The sequence below is a fragment of the Pteronotus mesoamericanus genome, unplaced genomic scaffold, assembly GCF_021234165.1.
Source record: "Pteronotus mesoamericanus isolate MK-2021 breed Mesoamerican mustached bat unplaced genomic scaffold, CSHL_Meso_final contig_25, whole genome shotgun sequence".
NCBI lineage: Eukaryota > Metazoa > Chordata > Mammalia > Chiroptera > Mormoopidae > Pteronotus > Pteronotus mesoamericanus.
Genome location: NW_026555105.1, coordinates 11,316,934 through 11,344,789, shown reverse-complemented (window position 1 = coordinate 11,344,789; position 27,856 = coordinate 11,316,934). Strand labels below are relative to the sequence as shown.

The 27,856-nt window shown below is 55.5% G+C and overlaps 1 protein-coding gene across 2 annotated transcripts; it reads left to right on the top strand.

The window, feature by feature from the left end:
- Positions 1-465: 465 nt before the first annotated feature.
- MYBL2 (MYB proto-oncogene like 2) lies at positions 466-25,737 on the top strand. Of its 2 annotated transcripts, XM_054573403.1 has the most exons (14): positions 466-485; positions 3,853-3,946; positions 7,408-7,479; positions 8,344-8,436; positions 8,661-8,881; positions 10,853-11,015; positions 12,003-12,290; positions 14,570-14,983; positions 17,127-17,266; positions 20,647-20,746; positions 22,202-22,315; positions 23,574-23,675; positions 24,960-25,109; positions 25,609-25,737. In XM_054573403.1, the coding sequence occupies exons 1-14, from the start codon at positions 466-468 to the stop codon at positions 25,735-25,737; spliced, it is 2,100 nt and encodes a 699-aa protein (XP_054429378.1). The 2 variants fall into 2 exon arrangements, with proteins under 2 accessions (XP_054429378.1, XP_054429379.1); XM_054573404.1 differs by lacking the exon at positions 7,408-7,479.
- Positions 25,738-27,856: the final 2,119 nt, after the last annotated feature.

The following is a 27,856-nucleotide window of genomic DNA, read 5'->3' as shown; positions in this document are numbered from 1 at the left end:
CTTTGCTAAGTGGGCTACACCTGGACCACCCGATCCACACCTGGCCTGGGCCCAGACTGAGTTCCAAGGCGACAGGTTCAGAGAAGCATCTTTCCGATCCTCCCTGCCCTGGGGATTCAAGACTCTGAGGCTGTGGGGCCGCCCGCCCGCCGGCCGGCCCCGCCCCGTAGCAGCCCCCGCCTCCGTCAGGCCCCGCCCCGAGCCCGCCCGAGCCCGCCCCTTTGCCTGCGCGCCAGGCCCGGGCGGTGCCGACGCGCTTGGCGGGAGATAGGAAAGTGCTTCTGCGCGCGCTAGCGGTGGCTGCAGTTTCTGCGAGCGGCGGTGGACCTGCGGAGAGGCTGACGCCTCCCAGCGCGGCCCCGGGGCCCGGAGCGGCCGGAGCAGCCCGCGCTTTGACCCCGGCCCGGCTCCCGCTCCGGGCTCAGCCGGCGGGCAGGCGAGCGCGGCGCGGCCCGGGCCGGGGGGATGTCTCGGCGGACGCGCGGGTGAGCGAGGCAGAGCCGGGCGGGTGAGGGCCCCCCCCCCAGGACCCATCCCCCTCCACGCGGCCCCTGCCCCACCCCCACCCTCACCACGAGCGGGGCTGGGTTCCCACGGTGAATGCTGGGTCCTGGGCCACCTGAGGCAGGGGGCGCGCCAAGCCGGGGGTCTCTTGGGGCCTCTCTTTCCGCTCCCCGGGCCTGTTGGGCCTCGGATCCGGGACGAGTTGGTCTCCTGGGACCTGGGCCAAACCCTGCGTGAGGTCATTTCGTCTCCCGCCTAATTGCGGGGTGGGGGTGGGACAGCGGTGTCCGCTGGAAGAGCCATTACCGGAGAGGGAGGCGACCCCTGGAGAGGGAAAGTGATTCTCCAAGTCACGACATGCGGGAGGCCAAAGCCGGGAAGACACTTGTCGTTCAACACTCCTTGTGTTCATGTTGGCCGGTGGGGATTTCTTCTCAACATTTGTGGAAGCACAGAGCACCCTAAGCCCTCTCCTGGACTTGAGAAGGGTGCCGGGGATGTAGGGGTAGAGAAGGGCCTCTTTTGTCTCCTGCCACCTGGGGTTCCCGGTTTCAGCTGGGTTGAGTTTCAGAGACCTTTCTTCCTGTTCCACTTGAGTTTTAGATCAGCTGGGGTTGACGATGGGAAGAGACAGCATGTTGGGTATCAAGATCATTCTGTTTTAGCAGTCTCTGGGGCCAAGGCAGGAACTGCGGTCGACGTTTTACTCATTCCCCTAGAGAATAAGTGGCAGAGTTGAGCCTGAAACCCTGTCTCTTTCTTAACACCTGTGCACCTGGGGCCTGAACCCTGGGCTTTTCGTTCAGTTTGGGAATCAGAGATGACAATGGGGGCCTCCCCTGTTCCCTCTCCAGATTCATGAAGCCCAGATAACTTTAAATGGGGTTTGCCTTCTCAGAACGAGGGCACAGACCTGAAAAGCACCCGTTGCTGGCTTGCCCCTGAGCTTCTGTCAGCAGAGAAGCATCTGATCGCTGGGCAGTAGTCAGAGTATTTTGCACACAGGGTCTTCTGGCCACAATTTCCCGGGTCATCTCCAATTCCCAGGAGTTTTCTGGTCTGGTGCTTGTCAGACCCTGTCCTGACTTTTGGTTCAGGAAGTATTCTTCCAGGGAACCACAAAAGCCCCAGACAACCCCCAGTCCCCCTGCCACCTCTCCCCTGGGACTCAGGGGAGGAGCCCCCTCCCATGAGAAGGATGGCTTCTGCACTCTGGCAGTCCTCACCCTCTGTAACTTTCCCCTCGCCAGTGCCGCCCCCCACTTCCCGCTCAGCTTCTTCTGACTCACCCCACCTGGAGCAGAGCCCAGCACAGCGAAGCCCATAGAAAGGGTGTGTTGGACTTACACGTGGTTGCCACCACTGACTTGGCCTCTGCTTTTCAACTGGAATTAATGAAGTGGGGGCTTGAAGGTGTAGATTTTGAACCTGACTCTGGACATGGCGAGTGGCATGACCCCTGTGAGCCTCAATTTCCACATCTGTTAAATGGGGATTATGAGAATGCGAATGACAGGAACAGTCAGTGCCATGCTGGTGATAGAAGTTTATCATCGCTCACAGAATTCTCTCAACTAAGGCCCCGGCCAGGTCGCCCAATTGGTTGGAGTGTCAGCCTAACAGGGTGAGGTTGTGGGTTCGATCCCCAGTCAGGGCACATACAAAAGTCAACCAGTGAATGCATAAATAAGTAGAACAAACCATTGTTTCTCCCTCTAAACCAAAAACAAAAAAAAACTTAAGAATTCCTCCCACCTGAGTTGTTGTCCCCATTAGAGTATTAGAGAGTGTTCACACAGACACTTGTTCATCCTGAGCTGGGTGCTGGAAAATGAAAGATGGTTTCTGTCAGAAAGAGGTCTGGGGGCAGATGATTTTAAAGCCAACTTCTTTTTGTCCTTAGTATCTTACAGAGTTTTTGTCTTCTACTCTGCGATGGTGGAAGAACCCATGAACTGGTTCAGGAATGACTGGGCAGAGCTGAATTCCAGGTCCTCTGTGATGTATTGCTGGGTTTAGACACTGTCACTTTCCTCCTTCCAAAAAATTGGCCTTCCTTGTGTACTAACAGGCAACATTGTATGTTCATTCATTCCTGAACCCGTTCATTCATTCCTGAACCCGGTCATTCTCTGAGCAAACATTTAGGGCTTTTTGGTGCCAACACCCAAAGGCACCGTGGATGTGGAGGTGGAGCTGACCTCTGTCCGTGACATCAAGGAGACAGGAAGCCTAAGGCCTACGGTCTTTTTTTTTTTTTTAAGTTTGAGAGTGTGGTTATTAAACCTGGGGACAGTGAAACAAGGAAGGCCTTAGGACAGAAGGAGCAGGAGAGAGCCTGGGTGGGGCTGCTTTGGCTCTAGAAATGTCCTAGGGGAGAAATGAGCCTGTGTGTAGACAAGGATTGAGGGGATATGCAAAAATGGACATATTACTAAGATAATATGTTTAAAATGTTTTTCCCAAATAACCAGCATTTCTTAAAATTCTGGTGCTTCATGTCTACAGACACTGTCAGCTTTAATCCTTAGACTATCCATGCAAGTTTTAAAAGCTGTTGTTGAAGAGAAAATATTAAATAGGTGTCTGGTTTTTCCCTGGCTGATGTGGCTCAGTGGACTGAATGCTGGCCTGCCTATGAACAGAAGGATTACTGGTTCGATTCCCAGTCAGGACACATGCCTGCGTTACATGCTGGGTCCCCAGCTGGGGGCACGTGAGAGGCAGCTGGTCAATGTATCTCTCACACATAGATGTTCCCTTCTTCACTTTCTCCCTCTTTTCTCCTCTCTCTAAAAATAAATAAAATTTTAAAAAAAGATTTTATTTATTTCTAGAGAGGGGAAGGGAGAAGGAGAAGGAAAGAAACATCCATGTGTGGTTGCCCCTCACATGCCCCCTGTTGGGGACCTGGCCCGCAACCCAGGCACCCAGGCACGTGCCCTGACTGGGAATTGAACCGGCGACCCTTTTGTTCACAGGCCGGCTCTCAGTCCACTGAGCCACACCAACCAGGGCTAAATAAATTTTAAGTAGGTTTCTGGTTGTGGGTATCAGAATCTTAGTGAAATTTCAACTTTTTTTCTTGTAGCTTTTCCAATCTTTAGGGTGTTCCTGCAAATAAAAGAATAAAGAAGAAAATGAAAAGAGCCCATAACCTCATTTTGTTAGAATTTTTAAAAAGAGGAAGGTAGAAGTACCTGTGTTTTTGAAAGCAGAAAGAGTAAAATCCTGCTTCCCTCAGGCCTTTCCCTAGAAGTCACGGGCCCCTGCCCATACGCTGTCCATCCTTCATATAGCAGGGTAGGGAGACCCACGTCCTTGAACTTTGGCTTGCTCTCCCCGCAGTGAGGAGTTGGATGAGCTACACTACCAGGATACAGATTCAGACGTGCCGGAGCAGAGGGACAGCAAGTGTAAGGTCAAATGGACCCACGAGGAGGTGAGTGACATGGAGGGGCACTCAGAGCAGAGGCGGTGGCAGCCCGGTGCGTGCGATGAGGAGGAGGAGCTGATGAAAGAAGTGGATGGGCCCTCTGGTTCTCCCTGATGCCTCTTCTCAGAGCATTCTTGGGGACCCTGCCAACATGGAGGCCTCTTGGGAGGACGGAGGGTTGTGTCTGTCAGACCTCAGGGCCAGCAGTCGCATCTCGTAGAAGCTGGCGTGTTCTGCGTCATGGACAGCAATTGTGCCGCTTGTCCTGTAGCTGCTAGGAGGTAAAGCCCCATATGCAAACTCCCTCCCCGCTTATTATTATTTTAAGAAATTGTATCTTATGACAGCAAGTCCTGAAGTGATCTTCTTTTTATTCTTTAAGCAGCGTTATGGAAGTATAGTGGTTGTGCAACCAAATGCATCTTTTAAAAGTGAACGGCTCCAATGGTTTTTACAGATGTGTTTACTCACGTCAGCGCCGCCGTGATCTATTCCAAAATGTCTCCTTTGTGGTCCGTCTGCCCCATCCCCAGGCAGTCGCTGGCCTAGTGCCTCTTGGCTTGGTTCACTTCGCTTGTTCTTGAATGTCTTATCAGTGAAATCATACAGCTGTACTCTTTTTCTCTCTGGCTTCTTTTGTTCGGCAAAATGTGTGATTCGCTAATTTGTTCATTTTCATTGCTGAGTAGCATTCCATTATGTGGATATACCACAATGTGTCTCACGTGTTGATGGGCAATTGGGATCTTCCCAGTTTGGGCTATTGTGGATGGAGCTCTGTGAGGGGTCCTGATCAGTCTTTCTGAGGATGTGATTTCCCTGGGCAGGCAAATTAGGTCATTAGGTACAGTCATGGGAGGGGGGTATGTCTTATAGAAACTGCCAGATCTTTTTCTAAATTGGTGGTACCATCTTAGACTCCTATTGGCTTTATCTTTTTTTCCTACCTCTCTTTGCTTGGGCATGCTTAGTTTTTGGTCTTTTTTTCCCCCCCTTAGTGTAGGAGTTGTAAATTCCTCTTCTATCATAAAAGATAGTTCTTCAGAGGAGTCAGCCTTTTCTGTTCATCTCACATCCTGCCGTGGCCCAGGGACTGCAGCTCTCGTGGGCTTTGAAGAACACGCAAGATGGAGTCCCTTCCCCAGAGCAGCCCTCTGCCTGGGACAGAGAGACAGGACTGCACACAGGCCCGTGGACGTGCTCTGGTCGTCCACGGCACCAGCAGGACCCGGGTCTGTGTGTCGCACTAAGGCTCCTAGCCCACAGGCGGCACTGGTGATTGTTGAAATACTTTTAGAAGAGGTTGCTGTTGCCTGAAGAGAGATTAGGGGAAGTTTCATGGATAAGGATTTTGAAATTCAGCAGTCAGGGAGGTAATTGTTGAAATACTTTTAGAAGGAGAGGTTACTGTTGTCTTGAGAGGTTAGGGGAAATGTCAGAATGAGGATTGGGAAACCCAGCCGGCAGGGCAGGGACGGGTGCAGGACACGGGAGCGGGAGGGTGGGCAAGTCAGAGTAGGGGCTGGGTCGTGGGTGGAGAAACGCCAGCAGGGGAGCCCTGGTCTGACTGGAGTGAAGAGTCCTTGAAGGGGAAGCCTGGTTGGAAAAGATCGATGGGGGCCAAACCCTGGAGGGCCTAGAATGTCAGGCCCAGCATGTAGGCTTCCTCAGCTGGCAGTGGGGAGCCACTGAAGGTTTTTAAGGCAGAGGAGTGATGTAACGTAGCCGGGCTTCAGGGGAGCTCACCTGCTGTGCCTAGGGCGGGTTAGAGCGTTGGGGCCAGAGACAGCTGGGAGTGGGGAGTGGGAGTGTGCCACTGCATGGCACAGGCAAGACAGTGTGGCTGTGGAGAGGCTAGGGCGATGCAGGGCGGGGTCAGTGGGTGGAGGGGGCCCACGAGGAGTTAGAGACGAAATGACAAAAGTGTTCAAAGTGGCAATCGTCGGGAGGACAGGGGTGCTAGAGATGGACGTGGGGGGAGGCAGGTGCCGGCCTGGCCAGGCTGGACGGCAGAGGAAGGCGGGGAGTCTGGGGCTGGCTGGGTGGGTGTCAGCTGGCCCAGCTTCACGATTTATGGGGACTTCATCCAGCCGGTGCTGGACTGTGGCCAAGCTGCAGCTGAGGGTCTGGATTTCTGTGGATTTTTTTCTTTCTGTCCAGGAGAGAGAGGGAGGGAGGGAGAACATATAACATTAAACTACCATTGTGCCACTTTTAAACGTACTGTTCAGTAGTGTTAAGTACATTCCCAGGTGCAGGAGATCTTTAGAACTTTTTCGTCTTGCAAAACTGAATCTCTCTACCTATTAAACACTTAATTCCTCAACCCCGTTCCATAGCCCTTGGCAACCACCGTTCTACTTTCCATTTTTGTGACTGGCTTACTTTGCTTAGCATAATGTCCTCGAGGTTCATCCATGTTGTAGCCTGTGTCAGAACTTTCTTCTCTTTTCAGGCGGAATAGTAACACCTTGTATGGATATATACCACATTGTCTTTATTTAAATTGCATTTAAAAAATCAATTTGATTGAGGGGTACTTCACATACAGTCAGCTGCAACGCCTTAGAGTGTGATTGGAAGAATTTCTGCAGACGTATTCCAGTGAACCTGCCAGCACCTTCACCTTCCAGAACACTTCCCATTACCCCCGACACTCCTCGCTCCCCTTTGCTGTCCATCCCTCCTCCCTCTACGCGTGTTCTCAGGCGGCCACTGCCTGCCTTTTTGTCCCTAAGGTTTAGTTTACATTTTTTAGAATTCCGTGTGCATGGAGCCACATGGTGCTTATTCTTCTGTTTGGCTTCTTTCACTTGTCATAGTGATACTGAGATTCCATGCCGCTGTGCAAGGAGGTAGTTCATTTTCAGGAGAATATTTTAACAGACACTTCTGTCTTCTGACCGCTCTGTATCCTGCCCCCATCTCCCCGTCCCCCGCGCCGTGATCATCTCTGGTCGCCTTTGGTCCACCCCGCTTCCTCACAGCCTCTTTTCCTGCAGCTGCTGAAGTGAACGCACAGCTGGCACTGTGGACCGTGATCGCCCCGTGCTCAAATGCACCAGGGGCTGTGCCAGACACAGAGGCCCGGATCGATTCTGCGCGTGGCCTGTCCCCTCCAAAATCAGCTTGCATCCCTCCCTCCTTCCCTCGCTTCCCGCACTCCAGCTACGCTAGACTTTCTTTGGGCCTGTCCCCTGTGCTCCACGAATAGGCATCGCCCCATATCTCTCCCCGTCCCCTGCACGGTGGCTTTGCCGCTGTTTGTGGGAGACTTGGATGCGCATCTGTCTCCCTCTGGGCCATAAGGCTCACCAGGTCAGTTGTTGCCTCGTCTGCAGCGCCTGGCCCACAGTATGTTACAACTGAATGGACAGATGTGGCTGTTGCTGGAGCGGGCTCTGTCACAGACAGCTGCCTCCTGCACTGTGTGAGCTGAGCCCTCTCTCACTCTCTGGCGTTGGCAGGACGAGCAGCTGAGGACCCTGGTGAGGCAGTTTGGACAGCAAGACTGGAAGTTCCTGGCCAGCCACTTCCCTGTGAGTGCAGCCCTTCTGCGCCCTGCCCCCCGCCCTGGGACAGGGCTCTGAGTGACCCGACAGCTTTCTGGGGACAGACTTCCTGCCAAGCAGGAGAAAAAGGGTATTCCTTACCACCCCCGCCCCCCCCCCAGGCCTTTTCTCCCCAAGCTGGAACTCCAAGCATCCTGACTAATATCACACTGCAGCCTCAGTATGCCTGTGGTCTTCAGGCTCTGATGTTGCTGCATGTGACCGGTGGCATATTTGCATTTTTTTCTGCAAGTGAGGCACGAATTGGTGCTCAGTTTCTCAATAGTGAGCCTGAAACTGAGGGGAAGTGGTACTTCCAGCAGGCTTCACGATGAGGCCCCCTCTCGGGGGGGTCTCCCTCAGGTCCCCCCTCCCAGGATGGCAGGCACCTGCCTGGGAGAGGTGTGGTCGGAGCTGCTATCTGGCTTATTTCTTGGGTCACTCAGGGAGCTTCAGAACCAAATTACTAGGTTCCTTTGCTCCATTCCTCATCTCCCTCTTCCAGGTGATTTGAAATAACATGATCAGGGAAGTAACCTCCTAGAAGCAAGCAGGGGTCCTTGCAATACCCCGCCAGCTTTTATAGGGGTTTAAAAGCTCATGATGGCTGCCCCCTTGTGTCAGGGTGGTGGAGGTAGCTTCCCACAGGGTTCTTAGTTTGCCCAGTTCCTCCCATGTTGTCTGTAGCAAAGAGAAACCACATGTGTTCTGGCATGTGGCTGAGTGGTGGGTGCAGGAGCCAGACAGAACCCATGTGAGGTGGGCCTGGGCCAGGCCACAGTCCCCTGAGCCCAGTGATCACGCAGGATCCAAGGCCGCCTCCCCAGTTCCCCACAATGCCTATCCCCCCAGAACCGCACTGACCAGCAATGCCAGTACCGGTGGCTGAGGGTCTTGAATCCAGATCTCGTCAAGGGGCCGTGGACCAAAGAGGAAGATGAGAAGGTAACTCCTGGGACAGTGCCTTGTACACAGTGGGCCCTTAGAGTGAGTCCAGGGGCTGCGAGGCTGCCCTCGTGTTTGGCGGGAGGTCCAGCTGAAGGGCGGGTGCGCGTCCTCTGCGGGTCGGTCAGTCGCACCTCCCAGGGCTGCGGTGAGGCGCAGGCAGAGAGAAGGGGCTGGCGCGAGGCGGGGGCAGGCCCGCTGGCTTCACGAGGCTTACCTCCAAGGTCATCGAGCTGGTTAAGAAGTACGGCACGAAGCAGTGGACGCTGATTGCCAAGCACCTGAAGGGCCGGCTGGGGAAGCAGTGCCGGGAGCGCTGGCACAACCACCTCAACCCTGAGGTGAAGAAGTCCTGCTGGACCGAGGAGGAGGACCGCATCATCTGCGAGGCCCACAAGGTGCTGGGCAACCGCTGGGCCGAGATCGCCAAGATGCTGCCCGGGAGGTGAGCCGCCTTCAGGGGGGCCTGGGGATGGGGGGACCGGCGGGGCGAGAGCCTTGCGGGTGAACGTGCCTGGCTAGAGTCTTCTCTGGAGTTGCTCACTTTCCCAGAGATGCACACGTCCTTCAGACTCTGGCCGGGGCCCGGCTGCAGGGAGTTCTGGGGCAGGACGGAGAGACGTGGCCCCGGGACCTCCCACTCACTGTGCAGGTTTTCTTCTTTCTTTTTTTAAGGTTTTATTATATTTGTTTTTTAGGTCGGGGGGGGGGGCGGGGAGAAAGAAAGGGAGAGAAACATTGATGTGCGAGAGAAACATAGATTGGTTGCCTCTCACATACCCCCAACTGGTGACCTGGCTGGCAACCCAGGCCTGTGCCATCCCAGGAACCAAACCTGTGATCTTTTGGTTCTCAGTCCAGCACTCAGTCCCCTGAGCCTCACCAGCCAGGGCCACTGCTGTGAGCAGGGTTGCCTGGTCCCTTTTATTTTTTTTTTTTAAGAGAGAGAATAAACTTGTGAGGTCAAGGCCAGGGTCTGGAGGTCCGAACCACTGCCCCGCTTTCACCCTGCTCCCTACTTGGGCCTGGTCCCTCCAAGCCCTGAGTCTCGAGAGTTTTTGTCAGGAGCGTTGGGAAGACTTGGCTTTCTTCCTGCCAGAATCTTCCTCCGGGTCAACTCCCAGTCTCCTCGAAGTTGCTTAGTGCCCTCCTAATGAACTGTGCTTCATCTTCTGGAAACTCTAAAGACCTCTTGTTTGCTGTCGTCCTCTACACTGTTCTTTGTCGTTGCGCACATTCACCTTACTTTGTTTTATTTTTAACCCTTTTCTCATGACACTGTGGTCCTGGGAGAGGGAGAGGACGTAGAATGCCAGACGGTGTGTTTCCCTTGGAGAATTGCATGGTCTGCTTTCCAAAGTCCGGCCCAAGTCTGGTCGCTTTCTGGAGCTTCTCCTGGCACTTGAGTTGAAGACTCGGCCTCTTTCCCTGTGCGGCCTGCTGGGCCGGCTCCGGTCGCCAGCCTCGCCTTGGTCCACTGCATCCTTGCCCGTCGGTCCCTCCTCTCCCTCACGCATGGGGAGCCTTCTCCAGCCACCCCTGCACGCCTCCCGTGGCCTGGAATGCCCTTGGCCTTGCGCCCATTGTGTAGCCAACGTGTTCTCACCCTTTGGTTTTCGGCGGGTATCATTTCCTCAGAGAAGCTTTCTCTGTCCTTCCAGCCTGTGCATGGTCCCTGGTGACCTGGCCACAGTGCCCAGCTTGTGTTCGAGTGTAATTAGACAACGATGCCCGTCTCCCCTGCTAGAGGAGACTGTAAATGCAACTGCCTGTCTTACTTGCCGCATAATGGGCACTTCCTAAATATGTGTGAGCAAAAGAATGGCGTGGTTTAAGCACCCGAGATCTGATCGTGGGGGCCGGAAGGGGTGGGAGGTGTTTTGTGTCAGGCCTCCTGGAAGCAGAGGTTGGGGTGCGGGGGGTTCGTGGAGGAAGGGCTCTCGCCTGTGAGAGGCGGAGAGGTGAAGAGTAGGGCAGGGGCCCGACGAGGTGGGGGCTCAGTCTGGCCTCGACCCGGTACGTGCTCTGTGTGTGTGTGTGCGCTGATGGTGTGCAGTGGGAGTGACCGGAGGTCCAGAACCTCCCCTTAGACTGGCCGCCCAGCCACGCTGTTACTCTGTGTTCGCGATTCGAGGGCAGTGCACTCCGCCCCGAGCCCCAGAGAGCGACATGGCTCCTGTGTGTGAGCATGTCTATACTCCTGTGTACTGGTATTTAGCAGAGGGGAGTGGAAAGGCTCTGTCCATCATTAAGGGCTAGAAACATGTGTGACTTCATCTTAGAGGCGAGAGAGACCTTCAAGTTCCTCAGGCTGAACCCTCATTTACAGAAGTGGGAGCTCAGCTCAGGGAGGTTAGCGATACGCTTGGTGCCACACGGGCCACCGGGTTCAAAGGTCCCTTGTTTGCCCCCTCAGGACAGACAATGCTGTGAAGAATCACTGGAATTCCACCATCAAAAGGAAGGTGGACACAGGAGGCTTCCTGAGCGAGTCCAAAGACTGCAAGCCCCCCGTGTACTTGCTGCTGGAGCTTGAGGGCAAGGACGCGCCCCAGAGTGCCCAGCCTGCGGAAGGCCAGGTGAGAGGGCGGCCCAGCCACTGCGCGGGCTCTGGGTGGGTTGGTTCGATCGCAGGGCTGTCCATCCCTGTGTCGTTTAACACCTGCTCTTCCCCTGTCACCTTCCCCACAGCTGTCGATCAGTTTCTGCTGAGGGTCTCGCTGTGGCCGCATGTCTCTCACTCGGGCCTCTCCTTGTCACACACGTCTGCGCATACCTGGCACGTGTCTGCCCACAGGGGAAGCGTGACAGAGCAAGCTGACCTCAAAAACTGAGGATTGTCCTCAGCCTTTCTCTGTCCTCATCAACAACTCCCTTCCTACCCACTGCTTTTCCCAGCTTTTTCATACTAAAAGCGTGTCGGCGACTTTATTGTATTTTCTAAATTTGTATTGATTTTAGAGAGGGAGGGGGTGTGGAGAGAGGAAGAGGGGGTAGAGACAGAGAGAGGGAGAGAGAGACAGAGAGAGAAAGGGGCACCCACTTGTTGTTCCACTTATTTATACATTCTTTGGTTGACTCTTGTGTGTGTCCTGACTAGGATCGAACTTTTTTACCCGAACCATTTGAAGGTCAGTTACCTGCCTCTTTCTGTTAATATTTCAGTGTGTTTCCTGAGAACACAGGCATTCACTGACACAGCCGTAGCACAGTTGTATCTAATTTAAGGAATTTTACGCTGATTCAGGACTTTTTTCCCTACGTCTATCTAATCTACAGTCTATATTTTGTTTTTTCCTGCTCCTGATCCCATCCGGGATTCGACATTGCATTTACCTGTCACACCTCTTTTGTGCACTTTTAACTGTCATCAGCTTTTCGCAGTCTTTCCTGATACTGATGTTCTCAAAGTACACGGTAAAGCCGGTTATGGCAGAGACTGTCTCTCAGTTTGGGTTCATTGAAGTTTCCTTACTCGATTCAGGTTGTGCAGTTTCTAGCTGGAATGCAGCATAATCCGTATCTCGGAACAGAAACTCCAGACAGTGTGCCCTTGTGTCCAGCAGGGAAGCCTCGTGCCCGACTGGCCGCCGGCACTCCCTGCCGTGAAGGAGGAGGAGAGCAGTGAGGAGGAGGCCACGGCAGCAACCCCCGCGAAGGAGCCGGAGGCCGTTCCCGCAGAGCTGGACGCCGTGCGGACACCGGAGCCCTTGGACGACATCCCCAAGCATGAAGACCAGGAGGGCTCCTCGCCAGAGACCAGCCTGCCCTATAAGTGGGTGGTGGAGGCCGCAAACCTCCTGATTCCAGCCGTGGGGTCCAGCTTCTCGGAGGCCCTGGACTTGATCGAGTCGGTAATGTTGGTCACGGCGCTTCACTGTGGACCCAGAGCAGCCCCCCGAAGGGGGTCCTCTCGTGGGCGGGCATCCTTCTATTCACTCAGTGTCCCAGTAACATTAACTGAGCTGATGCTGAGCGTCCAGCCTGCAGCCAGGGCCTGGGGAACCTGAGATGGTTGCCATACGGTCCCTGCCCTCAGGGAGCTCCTGGCTCACAATGCCCGCCATGTGGTGGGGTGGGAGGGCTCCCCAGGGGCGCTGGGAGTGCACCGTGTCCTCGCGGATGACGCTGGGGCAGGGTGTTGACACCGGTGACACAGCACAGTTGAGTGTGGTGTTTGTGTCACCACAGGTGGCTGGGTGCCCCTGGAGAGAGGCCTGGGAGCTGGTGGGGTGGAGCGGTGCGTGGGTTCTGATTGCTCTGGGGCTGCAGCCTCTGAGGCCCAGCTGGCTGTGGTTTGTACGCCTGGGGAGAGCGCTCTGCGGTGGGTGCTGCCCTGCCGGGCCGTGCCCGCCAGGCCTGTAGTGGGCAGTGGAGTCCAGGGCAGGTGCCCCACGTTCACCTTCCCTCTTGCTCTTCACCTCTCCTTGGTAAACCTAATGACGTTTACTGAATGTCTGTTACATCCCAGCCTCTTGAGTTTAACGGACAGCCCACCCAGTATTTGATGAGGTGTGTCCTTGCCCAGTTTTGTAGCTGAGACGGAGGCTCAGAGAGGTCGGGTCGTGTGCCCAAGGTTGCACAGCGGGCGAGCTCGGTGGTCTCGACCGTGGTGCTGTGCGCTCACTCTCTTGTTTATGGGTGGTCGGGTGGTACGGTCCCTTGGAGGCCATCTCTAAGACCCTCGAACTCTGGGCCTCATCTCTTAGCCCTGGCGGCTGGGGCTGGGCCCAGCTTCAGAGTCTGGCTCTGGTGTCCCTTGCACCCCAGGGAATCGCAGCGTAGCTTGAGCAGCGGGTCCAGTGTGCTCGTCAGTCTCTGCAGCACCCCGCCCCGGGGCTGCCATGTGGGTCCCTCTGGGCTTCACGGGGACTGTTGGCACTTCATGGTGTTGCTGCTTTTCATGATCAAGACCGTTCTGCATCTTTCCCCGCTTTCCGGGCACAGAGAAGGGGCGAGGGGAGCTCACATGTATTGAGCACTCAGTGTATGCAAGGCTCAGTGCTTAATTAGGAATCAAAGTACGGAACATTTGAGTCCCTTCTATGTGCCGACTTGTCAATGGCTACCTACATACATGCTGTCTGTTGGTCCTTTAACAGCCCTGGGAAGTGAGTGGTGGGCTCATCACCGGCGAGGAACTCCCAGGCTCAGAGGGGTTAGGAGGCCTGGCCAGCATGACACAGCTGGTGGGGGTCTGGGCCAGGAGCCAGGCCCGGCGGTGATGGAGCCGCGGCATTTGTGGGAGCTGCTCTCGGCTGCGCCCCTGCAGCACCTGCAGGAAGGGGTCGTCAAGCAGCTGACAGAGCCATATGATGGAATATTCTGCAGTCATAAAAGCTGAAATTTTTTTTTACCAGAATAATTACTAATATGTATTTATAGCAAACACTTAACTTATAGGTAATAGAATTGGGCACTATCATTCCTGCTTTACGGAAATTTTAAATGGAACAAAAAGCAAGAGAAAGAAGCGATTTATACTAAGGTTAAAAACATGGAAAATACTAGATGTCATTTAGGGACACATAGAAGTGATAAGTGATCAATGGCGTGAGGATGGTTACTTCTAAATTCCACGGGTTGTAGCCTACCTGAAGACACAGGATGTGAGCAGGCGGGTAGACGTGGGGCTTCAGTGATGGGTGTTGTTTCTTTGGCCTATTGATGGGTACTTGGGCTTTCTTTGTGTTTTTGTATATCTTAAGTATTGCATGGGACATTTTTTTTAATTGACTTTAGAGAGAGAGGTTGATATGTTGTTCCACCTATTTATAAATTCATTGCTTGATTCTTATACGTGCCCTGTTTGGGGATCGAACCCTCAACCTTGGTGTATTGGGACGATGCTCCAACCAGCTGAGCTCCCCAGCCAGGACTGCATGGACCAGTTTTAAAATAACAGCTAGCAGCCCTGTGCACAATATGTTTCCACTTTGATTTACTGACATAGATATACAGACATACAAGCCTTGAGGAAATCGGAGGAAGTGTTAACAATGATTGTTCCTGGGCCGTGGGATGGCAACTTGTCACTTGTGTAATTTCTTCCTTGAATGAATGAGTCCTCTTGTGTCTGCTGGAAGAAAAGCAGAGAAATGGCCATGATTGCTAAGCCCCCCTCTTTGGGCAGGACCCCGATGGCTGGTGCGACCTGAGCAAGTTTGACCTTCCCGAGGAGCCGTCTGCGGAGGGCAGTGCCAGCAGCAGCCCAGTGCAGCCACAGCCCCCGCCGCAGCGGCAGGCCCCGCCGCCCCGCCCATCCGCAGCCCCCGGGCCCAGCGTGACCGAGTACCGCCTGGACGGCCACACCATCTCAGACTTGAGCCGGGGCAGCCGGGGCGAGCTGATCCCCATTTCCCCCAGCACTGAAGTGGGGGGCTTGGGCATCGGCACCCCGCCCTCTGTGCTCAAGCGGCAGAAGAAGAGGCGTGTCGCCCTGTCCCCCGTCACCGAGAACAGCGCCAATCTGTCCTTCCTGGACTCCTGCAACAGCCTCACCCCCAAGAGCACACCCGTCAAGACCTTGCCCTTCTCACCCTCCCAGGTGTGTGGACCCTACCCAGAGTGCTCACTGGGTTCTGCTTTCAGGCTCCCGGTGCCCCGTACAGGGCTTGGCACGCAGGGACACGCTGCTCAACAAGTACTCATGGATTGTCCGCTGCGTGTGAGGGCTGGAGGGGAAGGGTGGGCAGAAGCAGGCCTGGCCCTGCCCTTGCGAAGCTGACATTCTGACAGGAACACCAGTTAATAAAAGAGACCCTAGTACACATGACAACTGAAATGGAGGAGAAGGCTTACGGTGCAGCTAGTCTGGGGGGAGGGCATCATCCGGAAGGCTTCCCCGAGGAGGAATTGCTTGAGCTGAGGGTAGCAGGTGATAACTAGGCAGAGAGGGGAGGGACTCAGTATTTGTTAAAAGAATCTATTGAGGGTCTGTTTCATACTGGATTTGTTATCACTGGGGAGCAAGGGCAAAGAGGACAGTGAGTGGTGGGGGCAGGGTTGTCCCGAGTTGACCCGGAATGTAGTGTGGAAAGTGCTCAGCTCCCAGCAATTGAGAGCTTATTGTGCTCTGAGTCCTGCTCAGGAAGGACCCTCAGGTATCTGAGCTGGGTTTTGTTGATCAATTGACTTGAACAATGTGCAGACGGGGGAGGGCAGAGTGCCTGGAGTGAAGTCCGGAGCTGGGAGTGATTTGCGGGCAGGAGCCTTAAGTACAACTAAGGGATCTGTGCTGCCCCAGGGGTGGGGGTGGTTGGGCTCTGGGAGGAGGGACTGGAGGGGTGGGGAAGAGGCAGCTCCTAGAGTCCCCAGTCCTGGACTAGACCAGGGTGGGTGGAGGCTCCCTCCATCCCATGAGGATGTGCAAGACAGCGAGGCCCAGAGGCGGTATTTCAGGAGGCTATACCCTCATCTGCGGTAGAGGGACTGAGGCCAGGCCTATGTTGGGGACACTTGTGGTTTTTCCATGAGGGGCCCCGCGTTAATTTGCTACGGCTGCCATAACTACCACACACTGCATTGCTTAACAGAAAGTTCTGGAGCAAACAGGCAGGGTTAGTTCCCCCTGAGGCCTCTCTCTTTGGCTTGCCAGGGGGCTGACTTCTCCCCATCCCCTCACATGATCTCTCATAATCTCTTACCTTTTCTAATCTGCTCAGGACACCAGTCTTGGTTTTACTGGATTAGGGCACAGCCCCATGATCTCATTTTTACCTTAATCATCTCTTTAAAGGCTTTATCTCCAAATATAGTTCCAGTCATATGACTTCCATGCATATCCGTATTCCTGCTGTGCATAATGCACTCCTGTGTATATTGTGCAACCATGTTTTGGTGCACATTATACATGGGATTATACCCATGTATGACATCCCTATTTTTCCCTCAAAAATTTGGGCAAAAGCTTGCGCATCATACAGGGCAAACTACTGTAAATTTTGGGAGAACACAATTCAGCCCATAACAGACCCTAAGTTAGGACTACTGACCGGAGAAGGGAGATAGAGCCTTGAGCTGCCCAAACACCAGCCCAGGACGGTGAGGCCTGGCGGCCGCCTTGCTCTGAAGTCCCCACATAGGACAGTGGACCATATGGCCTTGAGCTACCCAGGGCACCCCTCAGGACAGAGACGGGGGCTTGGCTCAGATCTGGTTTGACTCCTGCCTCTGGAATTCAACACACAAATCTAAGTTGCTCTAAGCCTCAGTTTTCTCATTTCCAAAGGGGATCACAGTAGTGCCTGCCCCTCTGAGGCCCCAGGGGAACTCCACACGATTCTTGGGCGGGCGGCGTGGAAGTCCGCTCGCGCAGCCCTGGTGGGAGAAGGTGCTCTCTAAGTGTCAGCACAGGCAGTCGTGATTGTCTCCTGTCCATTAGAGGCCATTTAAAAGTTCTTCCCATAGTCCGTGTTCTTTTGTCCTAAGTACATGGCCAGCAGTACCTGGGGGTGGAAAATGACCTGCCCACGTGGCCAAAGGGGACTGGGGCAAAGGGCAAGCCCAGTGATCGACATGAGCCTGTTTGGTGGGTTCCTGCCGATCTGTCCCAGCATTTTTGTTCTCTGATGCCTGACTGGTGGGGAGTCTTCTATGTCAGGAGGGGACTACATCAGAGCAACCATGGCGGGGGGCTCGCCCCACCCCAGAGGACATCACTGTCTTGTTTCCTTGGTCTTCCCTGGCAGTTTTTGAACTTCTGGAACAAACAGGACACACTGGAGCTGGAGGGCCCCTCGCTGACATCCACCCCGGTGTGCAGCCAGAAGGTGGTGGTCACCACGCCCCTGCACCGGGATAAGACGCCCCTGCACCAGAAACACACTGTGTGAGTGCTGCCCCCATCCACCCACCCACCCTCTGCCGGCCCAGGAGTGGAAGACCTGCCCCTTCCCCCGGCACTGGCTGGTCCGCCGGGCGAGAGGGGGCGCCCTTGGAAAACCACCTGAGACGTGGGTATAGAAAGCAGGCCCCCTGGCCGCGGCACTCCTTCGTTTTTGTCGGTATAGGCTGGTCCTTTACCATAGGGTTTTTTTGTTGTTTGTTTACCATTCTAATTCCTTTTTATATTTTAATCTGATGGTTTCCTAAACTCAGGAATGGAGAGTCCAAATTCCTATGCAAAACCTAATCTCTGTGTTTTATAAGTTTCAAGCACGAATGTACTGTGTTTGAGTAGCCTTACGGGAAGGACACGAGCCGCCCCGCCCCCAGTCTGTCTGTCTCTGGTGCTTGGTCCGCAGTGAGGGCTGTGTCCTGCCTTCTGGCCTTCTGAAGCCTATACAGGTTGTGGGCTTCCTTGTGTATTTATGACTTTTTTTAAGTGTTAGATATTTTATGAAAGTTAACATTCTACAAAGTCATTCCTACAAATCAAACTTAAATCTCCGGGCGTACACACTGCCATCTCTGTAATATGCTAATCTTTCATCTCTGTGTGTCAGAAGGGACATGTGTTAAGGATAGAAAAAGTCCTTGAGAAGTCAAATCCACTGTCCATTTGTGTTGGGTAAGCAGCCTACTGTCTTCGTTTCATGAAATCCACGTTAAAAAAGCCGTCTTGGTTGCATGTTGTCACAGCACTCCTGTACTAACCCATTTTCCTCTGCTTCCCGTAGTGGCAGGGTCCATTTGAGGCTCTTAACCTGGCTGAGCGTAAGTGCTTCCACTAACTTCTGTTAGAGTCTCTGGAGTCCCAGTTTTGCTGTATAAAATACAGATTTTTGTAGATTTATCCTCTAACCTAAATCTTCAGTCTTCAAAATGGTTTATCTCAAATAAAAGAGCCATTTTGTTCAGAACCATCATCAACCAAATTTGGTTTTAATTTTGTAAGTTAACTGGGCCCAAGCCCACCCTCTTTGTGGCGGTGGTGGCAGCAGGTCTGCTCCCGCCCCAATTCTTCCCTCCCTCCTGCCTATTCATGATTCCTAATTCCTGGTGGAGAGAATTGCTAGACTGTGCTTCTGTTTGTTACATGAGCTGCGGGAGAAGCATCGCTATTTATTATTTCACGAGTAAGTTATGTGACTCAGACATTGGTTCGGGAATTTTAGCTTTTGTAATGATTCATGTTTCAGAAAAGATTTATGAGTCCCTTGGTCCAAAATCAGCCTCTCAACAGGTGGCCTGAAATCTAACATAGATGTGTTTCCTGAGAAATGAAGTTTCCTTCAAGCCAGAGAGGTCAAGGGCCAGTGGGGCAGGGCCTGGTTGAGCTGTATTGCCGCAACCCTAAGATTTTCCTGGTTCGTAAGATGAAGTCTTAAAATGAAGTCATCTTCTGGATTCGTGTTCTTTCCAGAGGGGAGGGTACCAGTGAGGCCTGGATGAGGCCTGTGCTTTCTGGGGTCTGCGCTTTCTGTGCCTTTGGTTTTCCAGCAGGAGCTGGGTGTAGAAATTGGAGGGAGACTAGTTGTGACCCTGAGCCGTGGGCTCTGTGTTGTTTTCTCAACGGCGTTTATGTTTTGGAGATTTCCGATACCTCTCTGGCTGTCGTTACTTTGTAGGAAATAAATCTTCTTCTCCCTGGGTCTTCGTAGGGCCTTTTTTTTTTTAAGGTATTCCTGAAATTTGCCAAGCTATAGGTAGCTGTGCTCTTTCTTAACTGGTCTCCCCCAGTCTTATTTCAAAGTCAAAACGAAACTTTGGGGAGAGCAAATGCGCCTTCATTTCTTTCATTCTTGTGTCTCTCCCTTTCTTCCTACCTTGGGTTCCTTCAGACACAGGCACGCCCGCCGGGGGTCTCTGGCTCTCCTCATCCTCACATTCCTGTTCATCACCTTAAGCGGTTTCCTTTGAACTCTGAGAGCGTGGTCTCGCCTTCCTGCTTGGTTTTCCGCTGTTTCCCACCTGCCGAGTCCTCTGGCTTCCAGAATTGCATGGTTTTCATCTCCAAGTCGTCTTGTGTGTTCCCTTTCCAGTCGGCCTCCCTCTGTTTTTCTAACATACATATGTTCTCAGTTCTGGCTGACACGACGACTTTGAGAGGTTCTAGAATTTTCTCACGGTTGTTGCCAAAGCTCCGTGTCTTGCAGAGATGTTGGAGCCTTGGCTCAGGTTCCCTCCTTTGAACTACGAGGTGTGTACATCTGACCGGCGCTCACCTGTCTGCTCATCCGTACAGAGCGGCCTCTGTTCCCCGGGTGGGAGATGACAAGGAAAAGGGGCCGGATGGTGAGGATCCCCGTCTAACCTCTCAGTCCCCAGAAAGGAGGAAATGAATGGTTTGAACTGTTCTAGCTTTTTACCTCCCTGTGGAGTGACTGGCGGGCGGAGGGAAGGGGCCGGCGCGGCAGCCCCGGGCAGCCGTGTCCGGGACTGGCCTCTGCCCCTGAGTTCCCGAAAGCCCGGGGTGTTTCTCACGGCCTTGGACCAGTCCAGGGAGCTTTGAGAGTCAGCTGTGGTGGTACACCCCACCCCCACCCCCGCTGACTGAGGTCGCGCAGGTCTCGTGCAGGTGGCACCCGGCACCTGCCATCGGAGCCGAGGCTTGTCCACGGCCAGCGGCCAGCCGCGCCTGCAGCCCTGCAGCTCGGGTGTGAGGGGCCTCTTCTGTCCGTTCCCAGCAGGCTTCCCCCATCGCAGGCAGAAATCACACATTGGTGGGGCCACATCTGGTAGAAGCTTCCTAGTATTTCTGCTTGTGGACCAGACCCTGCCTAGGTTTCTCTCTGCTAAAGCTTTCCCTCCACGTTTCGGTCCCCACTGTGGTCATTTTGAGGAGACTGGGGAAGACGGTAAGTTAAGCATGTGCGTTGGCCTCACCATCTCGCACCCTGCCTTTCCCTAATGATGGTGCGGCCACTCGCTCTCTGGAGAGAGGTGAGGGATGGACACGGCCTTCCTGGACCCCCACCTTCCACCCCTGCCCCTCTTGCTGGCCACAGCCCTCCTCGTTTTACGGAGAGTCCTCATTATAGACGGATGACCGAGCGGCCTTCTCAGCCATTCCTTCACCCACCTGGGTCTCCAGGACCCCCTTAGACTCTTTCTTGTCCTCTCCTGTTCCGAGGACGGCCCCTTCCTCTCGGTCCCTGATTATTGGGTGGGGAGGTGGGTGGGAGAGTGCTGGGGACCGTCAGAGCCTGTGCGGGGTGGGGGTTCCTCCCTGCTGCCGAGGCCAGGGGTCCAGGTGGAGGGGAGCTGGAAGGACAGCTGGTGTCTGTCCCCCACCCTGTCTCTCAGGCTCCTTCTCTGGCCCTCCAGGTTTGTAACCCCAGATCAGAAGTACTCTATGGACAACACTCCCCACACGCCGACTCCGTTCAAGAACGCCCTGGAGAAGTACGGACCCCTGAAGCCCCTGGTACGCGGCGTGGGCGGGCGGCTCTGCGGGACGGGCGGGGTGGGCGGCCTCCCGGGCCCTGCCCGGCCTGTGCCTGTGCGGCTCGCAGCGCCCTCTGAGACCTGCCTGGGTCCTTCCAGCAGCCCCAGGAAGTGGCAGATGGCCTAATTTTATAAATGGGGAACCTGAGGCTGAGTGTACTCATCAGTTCATCAGACCTTTCCTGAGCACCCGCTACGTGCCAGGCAGCGGTGGGGGGTGGTGGAGACGCAGCTGCCCAGTGTCCTGGGGAAGCTCGGCGGGGGGGGCAGGGGGGAGGGTGGAGACGGACACTAAACCCACGAATGCATAAATGAGTGCCCCCAGCACATCGGAAATGCTGGGAAGAGAACAGACAGGTGCTGGGATGGAGAAGGACTTGTTCAGACGCCGGAGCTAATTTGGGGAAGTGGTGCGTCGCCCCTCAAACCGCAGCCTTTTGCCCGACTGCTGGTTCTTTACAAAGCACAGGAAAGCCATTCCTGGGCGGGCCGGAGGTGGCCAGTGAGGACGTGTGCTGCACCCCCTGCCCCTCCCAACTCATGGCAGGGTGACGCTTTTCCATGGACAAAAGGCTGCTGGCACTTTGGGGGCTCTGAGACAGAGGCAGCTCTTTCAGAAACCAGTCGAAGATGAGAGAGAGGCTGGTTGCAGAGCAGCATGCGACCTGTGAGCCAGGTCTGCAGCGAGGTCCCCTCTCCGCCTCGCCCCTCGCTGCGTGGGGTCCTCATGCAAAAGCCTGGCAGCGGGGGCCGTGCTGTCCCCGTCCCGCGGTGCAGCTGAGTGACTTACCCAGGCCAGGTGCTGCTGAGCACTGCCCTTTCCCATCCGAGGGTTTCTGTCTCGCCTGTCTGCACCTCCTCCCGACAGGTCTGAGAGGGCAAGGCTCATGTAAACCTGCCCTTGCAACTGTCACGAAAGCACCGCAGGGCCTCTCAGAGCGACAGGCGTTGGTGTACAGCACACCCGCGGCCGCTTGGGAGCGCTCGCCTTCCTCCGGCGTCTGCCACCTGAGGTCTCAGAGATCACCTGGAGCCTCCAGGCCTGAGAACAGGAAGTGGAACGGGCGTTCCCAGTAGTGTGCAGCAGAGGGGCGAAGGAGTGGGGGCCTTGAGTGCGTCCAGGTTCCGATTCCACAGCGGAGTGGCCCTGCCCCAGGCTCTTGCTCTCTCTGCGTCCCCCGTTTCCACCCCGTGGAAGACGGCCTGTTTTGCGTGGGATGTGGGACGGTTGCTATAGTGACTTGGGGATGCTCCTGGCCCGTGGTGGCCCTCTGTGCATTGTGGTCAGTGTCTGCTTGTCCAAGGCGGGACAGTTAATGGAGGGGGCCCGCGTCCTGGCACTAGACGTCCTCCCTGCGTTGCCCGGGACAGCCGGCGTGCGCCCCTGACCCATGTCCGACAGCCAGGGAGCCTCACACGGCCCCCTCTGCCCCAGCCTCAGACCCCGCACCTGGAGGAGGACTTGAAAGAGGTGCTGCGCTCCGAGGCCGGCATCGAGCTCATCAGCGAGGACGACGTGAGGCCCGAGAAGCAGAAGAGGAAGGCTGGGGTGAGTGGGGGGAGATGAGAGGCGTGGCCAGGGAGTAGGTCTGGGCACAGTGGGTGAAAGCCACTGTTTCCACGAAACCGGCCAAGGTGGGGCCCTGGTGTCTGGGACCCTCCCCTGCTCCTCTTGGACCAACCCGTAGCTTTTCAGCATCACGTCCCTTGTGAAGTGGGGTGGACAGAGCTGTGAAGACCCATGCGTGGTCGCTCCCTCCTAGAGTTCAGTGGGCAGAGACACACTGGCAACTCTTAGGACATACACACAGGAGACAAACCCAGAGAGGATGTTCCAAGGGAAATCCTTCCGATGGAGCGGGCCAGGCGTCTGGGCCGTGTGAACCAGGTGGCGGGGAGTCGGGTCAGGGGAGGTGGAGAGCTGGCAGGGACACTGGCCAGGTATACCTGGGCGCAGAGGACATGGCCGGGGCTGTCCCAGGCCAGCCTCTCCCCTGCCGCCCTTCCTGTGTGGATTCCCGGTAGCCGGAGGACTTTGTGTCCCTTTGTTGTTGTGTCCCCGTTTCCCCCTGGATGCTCCCTGGGGAGAAGCAGGAAGATGGGAACATGCCAGGATGGCAGGTGGAGGCTGTGCGGGACGAGTGGGGGACAGCCGGCCGTCGGGCTGGGCGGACCCACTGGCTGGGGCCCCTGGGTGTTATGGGTAGAGAGAACTTGGCCCCAGGCCTTCCCGGGCCCCTCCTCCATGTCTGATGGAGGTTCTGAGCCATGACCGCTCCTGTCTGGGGTGCACTGCCGGCTTGGGGGGCCCTGTTAGTCCCAGAGCCCCTCCCTGGAATTGGAGCCGACCCCTGACCAGTGGATGGAAGGTCAGGTGGGCTGGGGCATCCCTGTTGCAGGTGTTGGTGGGGGGTCTGTGTTCCGTGTGGGTGGGGGCACTGGGTGTACCTTGGATGATTATTTTGTGGGCCTCTTTGGGGCGTCGGAGGCATGGAGGCTGCACTGGGTCCATTTGGGGATGGGGAGCGGGTCTGGGGGTAGAGGCTGGTGTTTGCGCGTTGTTCACTGCTGTAGCGTCTGGTGATCGGGCGGGAAGGTCTGCCCTGGGTGCAGAGTCGTCAGGGGGGCCAGTGTTGCCAGGGCCCCCGAGCCCCAGCCCCGCCCCCCCCCCCCCCCGGCATATATCCTCTCCAGCCGGGCCTGGCTCGAAGGCTCTGCTGCATTTGGCCCAGTTCTGGGAGAGGATGGCTGGGGCCCCAAGGGATCCCCAATCCTGCCCTAATCGCCTCCTTCCTCCTTACCTCTAGCTGCGGCGGAGCCCCATCAAGAAAGTCCGCAAGTCCCTGGCTCTTGACATCGTGGATGAGGATGGGAAGCTGATGTCCACAGTGCCCAAGGCTCTGTCCTTGGTAAGGGTCTGAGAGAGAGAGGCTGTGTCCCCCCTGCAGAGGCTCTTCTGCCCCATCTGCGGATGGACTGTCCCTGGGGGCCTCTGCCTTAGGGACCCTGTGGTTGTGGGGAGGACCCTGGAGGGGGAGCGAGTCTGATGGTCTCAGAAGTGGTTTAGGTGTACACGCCCGGGCTCAGCAGAGGGGCTGATAGGGAGGGTGGGGCTGGACAGCGGCCCCAGCTTCAGTCTTTCCAGGAAGTTCTATTTGGCGAGAGTTGTGTTTGTTAGGATACAAAGCCGTGGGTCCGGGTCCCCAGCACCTGCATTTGGGTCCTGCTCATGGGGGTGACTGCAGAGGTACAATGACGTGCTTTGAGCCCAGCCAGGTGGTTGGGGCACATCACCCTGGGGTGGGTGCTGTCCGGTTCCCAGGCTGACCTTGGGAAGGGGGCTGTTGCCTACACAGAGACTAGCTCCCCAGGTCCCATGCCCCAGTGTTGGTCCCTTGAAGCTGATGGCGGGGCGAGTCTGCCTTGCCCTGGCGCCCAGTGGGAGGCAGTGAGCAGCACCGAGGGGCACTGTGAGGGCCCTGCGAGAGGCTTTGCTGGCTAGATCTTGCTAGTGCCCCCTGTCCTTGCAGAGAAACCTCAGTCTGGACTTAGCACCCTCCAGCCAGACCTGCAGCTGGAATTGTGTAAGGCACATAAGTTAATCACCAAAAAGAAAAGAAAAAACCCATTATGGCAAGCGGTTAAGAGCACCGGATTTGGAGAGGTGGGCCTGGGTTGAGCCCTGACACCAGCCCTTGGCCTTAGATCTCTCAGGGCCCTGAGCCACTGGCTCCTGCCTCCAGGACGCGCCCCGAGCCCCGCAGGCTGTTAGGGGCTAAAGGCTAAGCAGAGCGGGGAGCTGGGCAGGCCTGGCATGCTTTGTGGCGCCCCTTGTGGGTGCTGGTAGGTCCAGGCATCGGTCTGACCGCTGGTGGATGTTCTGGTCCCAGGAGAAACCAGAGCACCCTCGCTTGAGGCTGCTGGGTGGGGACGAGGGAGCCTCATATCAAAGGACCCAACATTGAGCACTTACAAGGTGCTGGGCTCTGAAATATTGGCACTTTACCAATATTTTCCTAATCTGATCTCCCTACCTGGAAGAGAAAAACCAAGGCTTAGAGAAGGTAGCGTTCTGTCCCAAAGTCACCACAGCCAGGAGGCGGTGGTGCTGAGACATGACTGGTTTTTGTTTTTTGGGTTTTTTTTTGAGTGTGTGGCAAAATGGCAAGTCTTTAACTTGGGTTTGATTTCAGCCAACACACGTCCCATCGAGCTCTTCCGGCCTCACCCTGCCAGGCATCAAAGGGGACAACAGTTTACTCAACGAGGGCTTCCTGCAGGCCAAGCCCGAGAAGCCAGTGACATCCCAGAAGCCCCGAAGCCACTTTCCAGTACCTGCCCCTGTGAGTGCTCGCCATGAAAATGGCACCACCCGTGGGGACTTGCTCAGCCTGTCTTCTCACCTCAGGGCCTTTGCACAGGCTGTTCCCACTGCCTGGATTCCTGGTCAACTTAGGTTTCAGGTTTCAGTCCAGATGCCCCTCCTGCAGGGAGGGAACCGCATACTGGGGTCCCCCTTGGGGGTCTCATTTGTAATTAATTAACTTGTCTCCGCCTGCCCCTGCCTGAATGTCTGCATGTGTGAACCCCTCCTCACCAGCCTATAGCTCTTCCTCACTTGGAGCCTGGTGCCGCAGAGGGGTGTGGCCATGTCTTCTGGTCCAGGAGCCCAGAGATGGGAGTGACTTCCCCAGGGCCACCGGGAAGGTGGAGCGAGCACAAGGGGGCTGGCCTCCAGAGGCAGGGTCAGAGAAAGGTCCCCCGCCCCTCCCGTCAGGCTCACGGGGGTCCCCGGCAGCCTGCTGTCCCTGCCTGCTTGGTGACCTCCTTGCCTCCTCCCAGATGACCAGCGCCTGGAAGACAGTGGCCTGCGGGGGCACCAAGGACCAGCTCTTCATGCAGGAAAAAGCCCGGCAGCTCCTGGGCCGCTTGAAGCCCAGCCACACGTCTCGGACCCTCATCTTGTCCTGAGAGGCTTGGCAGCCAAGAGCCCGTTCTCATGTTTACAGGGGGCTGGGGGGCTGAGGCTGGTCTGTGAATTTGAGAACCACACTCAGGGGACCACCTGCAGGAGCCTCCTGCCGCCAGCCCCTTCCCAGATCTCAGGTGGAGATGCGGGGCCGGCACTGCCCTGAGTGCAGCTCCGCCCGCGGCCGTTTCTGGTGCTAACGGAACAGTCCCATCCGGGCCTCGTCCCTCGTCCCTCGTCCCTCGTCCCTCATCCCTCATCCCAGGGCCGCAGGGAGCCCTAGGGTCAGGCTTGGCCTCATCTCAGACCCTCGCTGAGGACGGCACCGGCCGGTGTGCTTCCTCCTCAACCCGTTGATGTATTTTCTTGAAAGAATAAATTTGCCTTTTTCCTTGTACTGCTTCCTTTCCATCTTCCTGGGCCTTCCTTGCTCAGTTTCCTGGTGACCCGAGGGGTGTGGGCACAGGGGCCCTCCTTCTGAGTACAGCCTTGTCTGCGCAGCACGGCCCTGGGGCTCTGGACCTGCCCTCTTCACCGGGTCCCTTTTGTGTCTGCGCTCAGTGGGCGCCTCTCAAAGCTCTGAGGACGGCTGCTGGGTGAGGGTAGGGGGTGGTGCACAAGAGTCTTGCTTGGCCCTTGCTGCGGATGGTTGGCCTGGCCTGCGACGAGCCAGCCCTGGGTCAGGCTGGTGAACGAGGAAGGTGACTGGCAGCAGGGCAGGCTGGCCGCAGTGGCCCTACTTCCCCAAGGCCCTGGCGACATTTGCAGCCTGGGCTGTAGCCTTCCCTGGTCATGGCCCAGTGGGCAGACTGGCACTTGGCTGATAGCTGGGAAGAGTCACTGGGCATGGACATGGGGCAAGTGCCAGGTCTGAGATCAGGGATTGATGTTTCTAGCAGTGGGGTTCGCTGGGTGGTACGTGTCCATCCTGGGGGACTGAGGTCTCAGTTCATTGCAGCCAGAGGGAGCTTTTGGGGGTGAGGGGGCTGTTGGGAGCAGGCCAGTCTCCCTTGGTGAGGAGTGGGGGAGGTAAAGACATTCAGTGAAGCTGTGGGGACTCATGTTTAGGTGCAGGGCATTTAAAGCCTGCGATAGGGAGTAAATATTTTGCAGTTTTGTAAATCCCCTTTAATAAAAGGCCATTGTTTTCTAAGATATTTTTATTAATACTTGTCTATTTTTTTTTCCTCCACTGCTTTCAGTCCTTTTAGATATATCCCCAGGAGTGGAATTTGTGGATCACATGGTAATGCTATTTTTAGTTTTTGTTTTGTTTGGATTAGGTTTTTCGTATTTTCAGGAAAAGCCGTTTTCTGCGTTACTTGAGGCCTTTGCAATGGACGGTGTGAGTCTATCGCCACCTGGTGGTCATTGGTGTGTTTGCAGCAGCAGGTAAAGTGGGCCGTCACTGCTGCTTGACAAATATCTTGGAAGGTCCTTGAAGAATGTTTCTGATTTTATGGCTCCCTCTTTGGCATCCTCAGCAAGCAGTTGTCTGACCTTTGTCTGAACACCTCCGCTGATGAGAAGTGACTTTATTTATTACTCGGCAGCCAGTTCCCTTGTGGGACAGCGATTGTGAAGAAAATCATTGTTTATCCAGAGGCATGAAATCTCCCCTTTGTCGTATCTAAAGTGAAAGGAATGACTAAGGTGCATGGGAAGCTGGTCTGGGGGGAAATCTGGGAAAACAGCACAGGCAGTTGATAGGTTGGGGTTCGCTGAGGGTCTGACTACCGGAGTGAACTGCTTTCTCAGCAGACCCCTGCGTGAGTCAAGCCTGCATGAGTCAAGCCTGCGTTCTAGCTCTGTTTTGAGACCGCCGAGGCTCTGACTTGGTGACAACAGTGATGTAACCGCTTCTAAGATGGATCTGTTTCCACCTTCCAGATGTGTTTGAAAGTAATTGAAGCTGAGTTCGGATGTGAGCTGAGAATCAGACCTCTCGCTGATGCAAGCCAGTGGGCCCAGCTGGTCAGGCTGAGGGTGTGATACTATGTGTTAACGAGGGCTGACCCTCTGGTGTTCAGGTTAAAGAGCATAACAAATGGGACAGTCTGGCAAGGCCGGGTGCAGAGCCTGAGCCTCGAATGCTCTTCAGAAAGGCGTGGCTGAGAGGAC

Bases quoted from the DNA above. Each gene is read 5' to 3' on its own strand.
- MYBL2 (XM_054573403.1), top strand. From the start codon at position 466: ATGTCTCGGCGGACGCGCGG. The intron at 486-3,852 runs GTGAGCGAGGCA...CTCTCCCCGCAG, and splicing joins ATGTCTCGGCGGACGCGCGG to TGAGGAGTTGGATGAGCTAC. The intron at 7,480-8,343 runs GTGAGTGCAGCC...CTATCCCCCCAG, and splicing joins TCCTGGCCAGCCACTTCCCT to AACCGCACTGACCAGCAATG.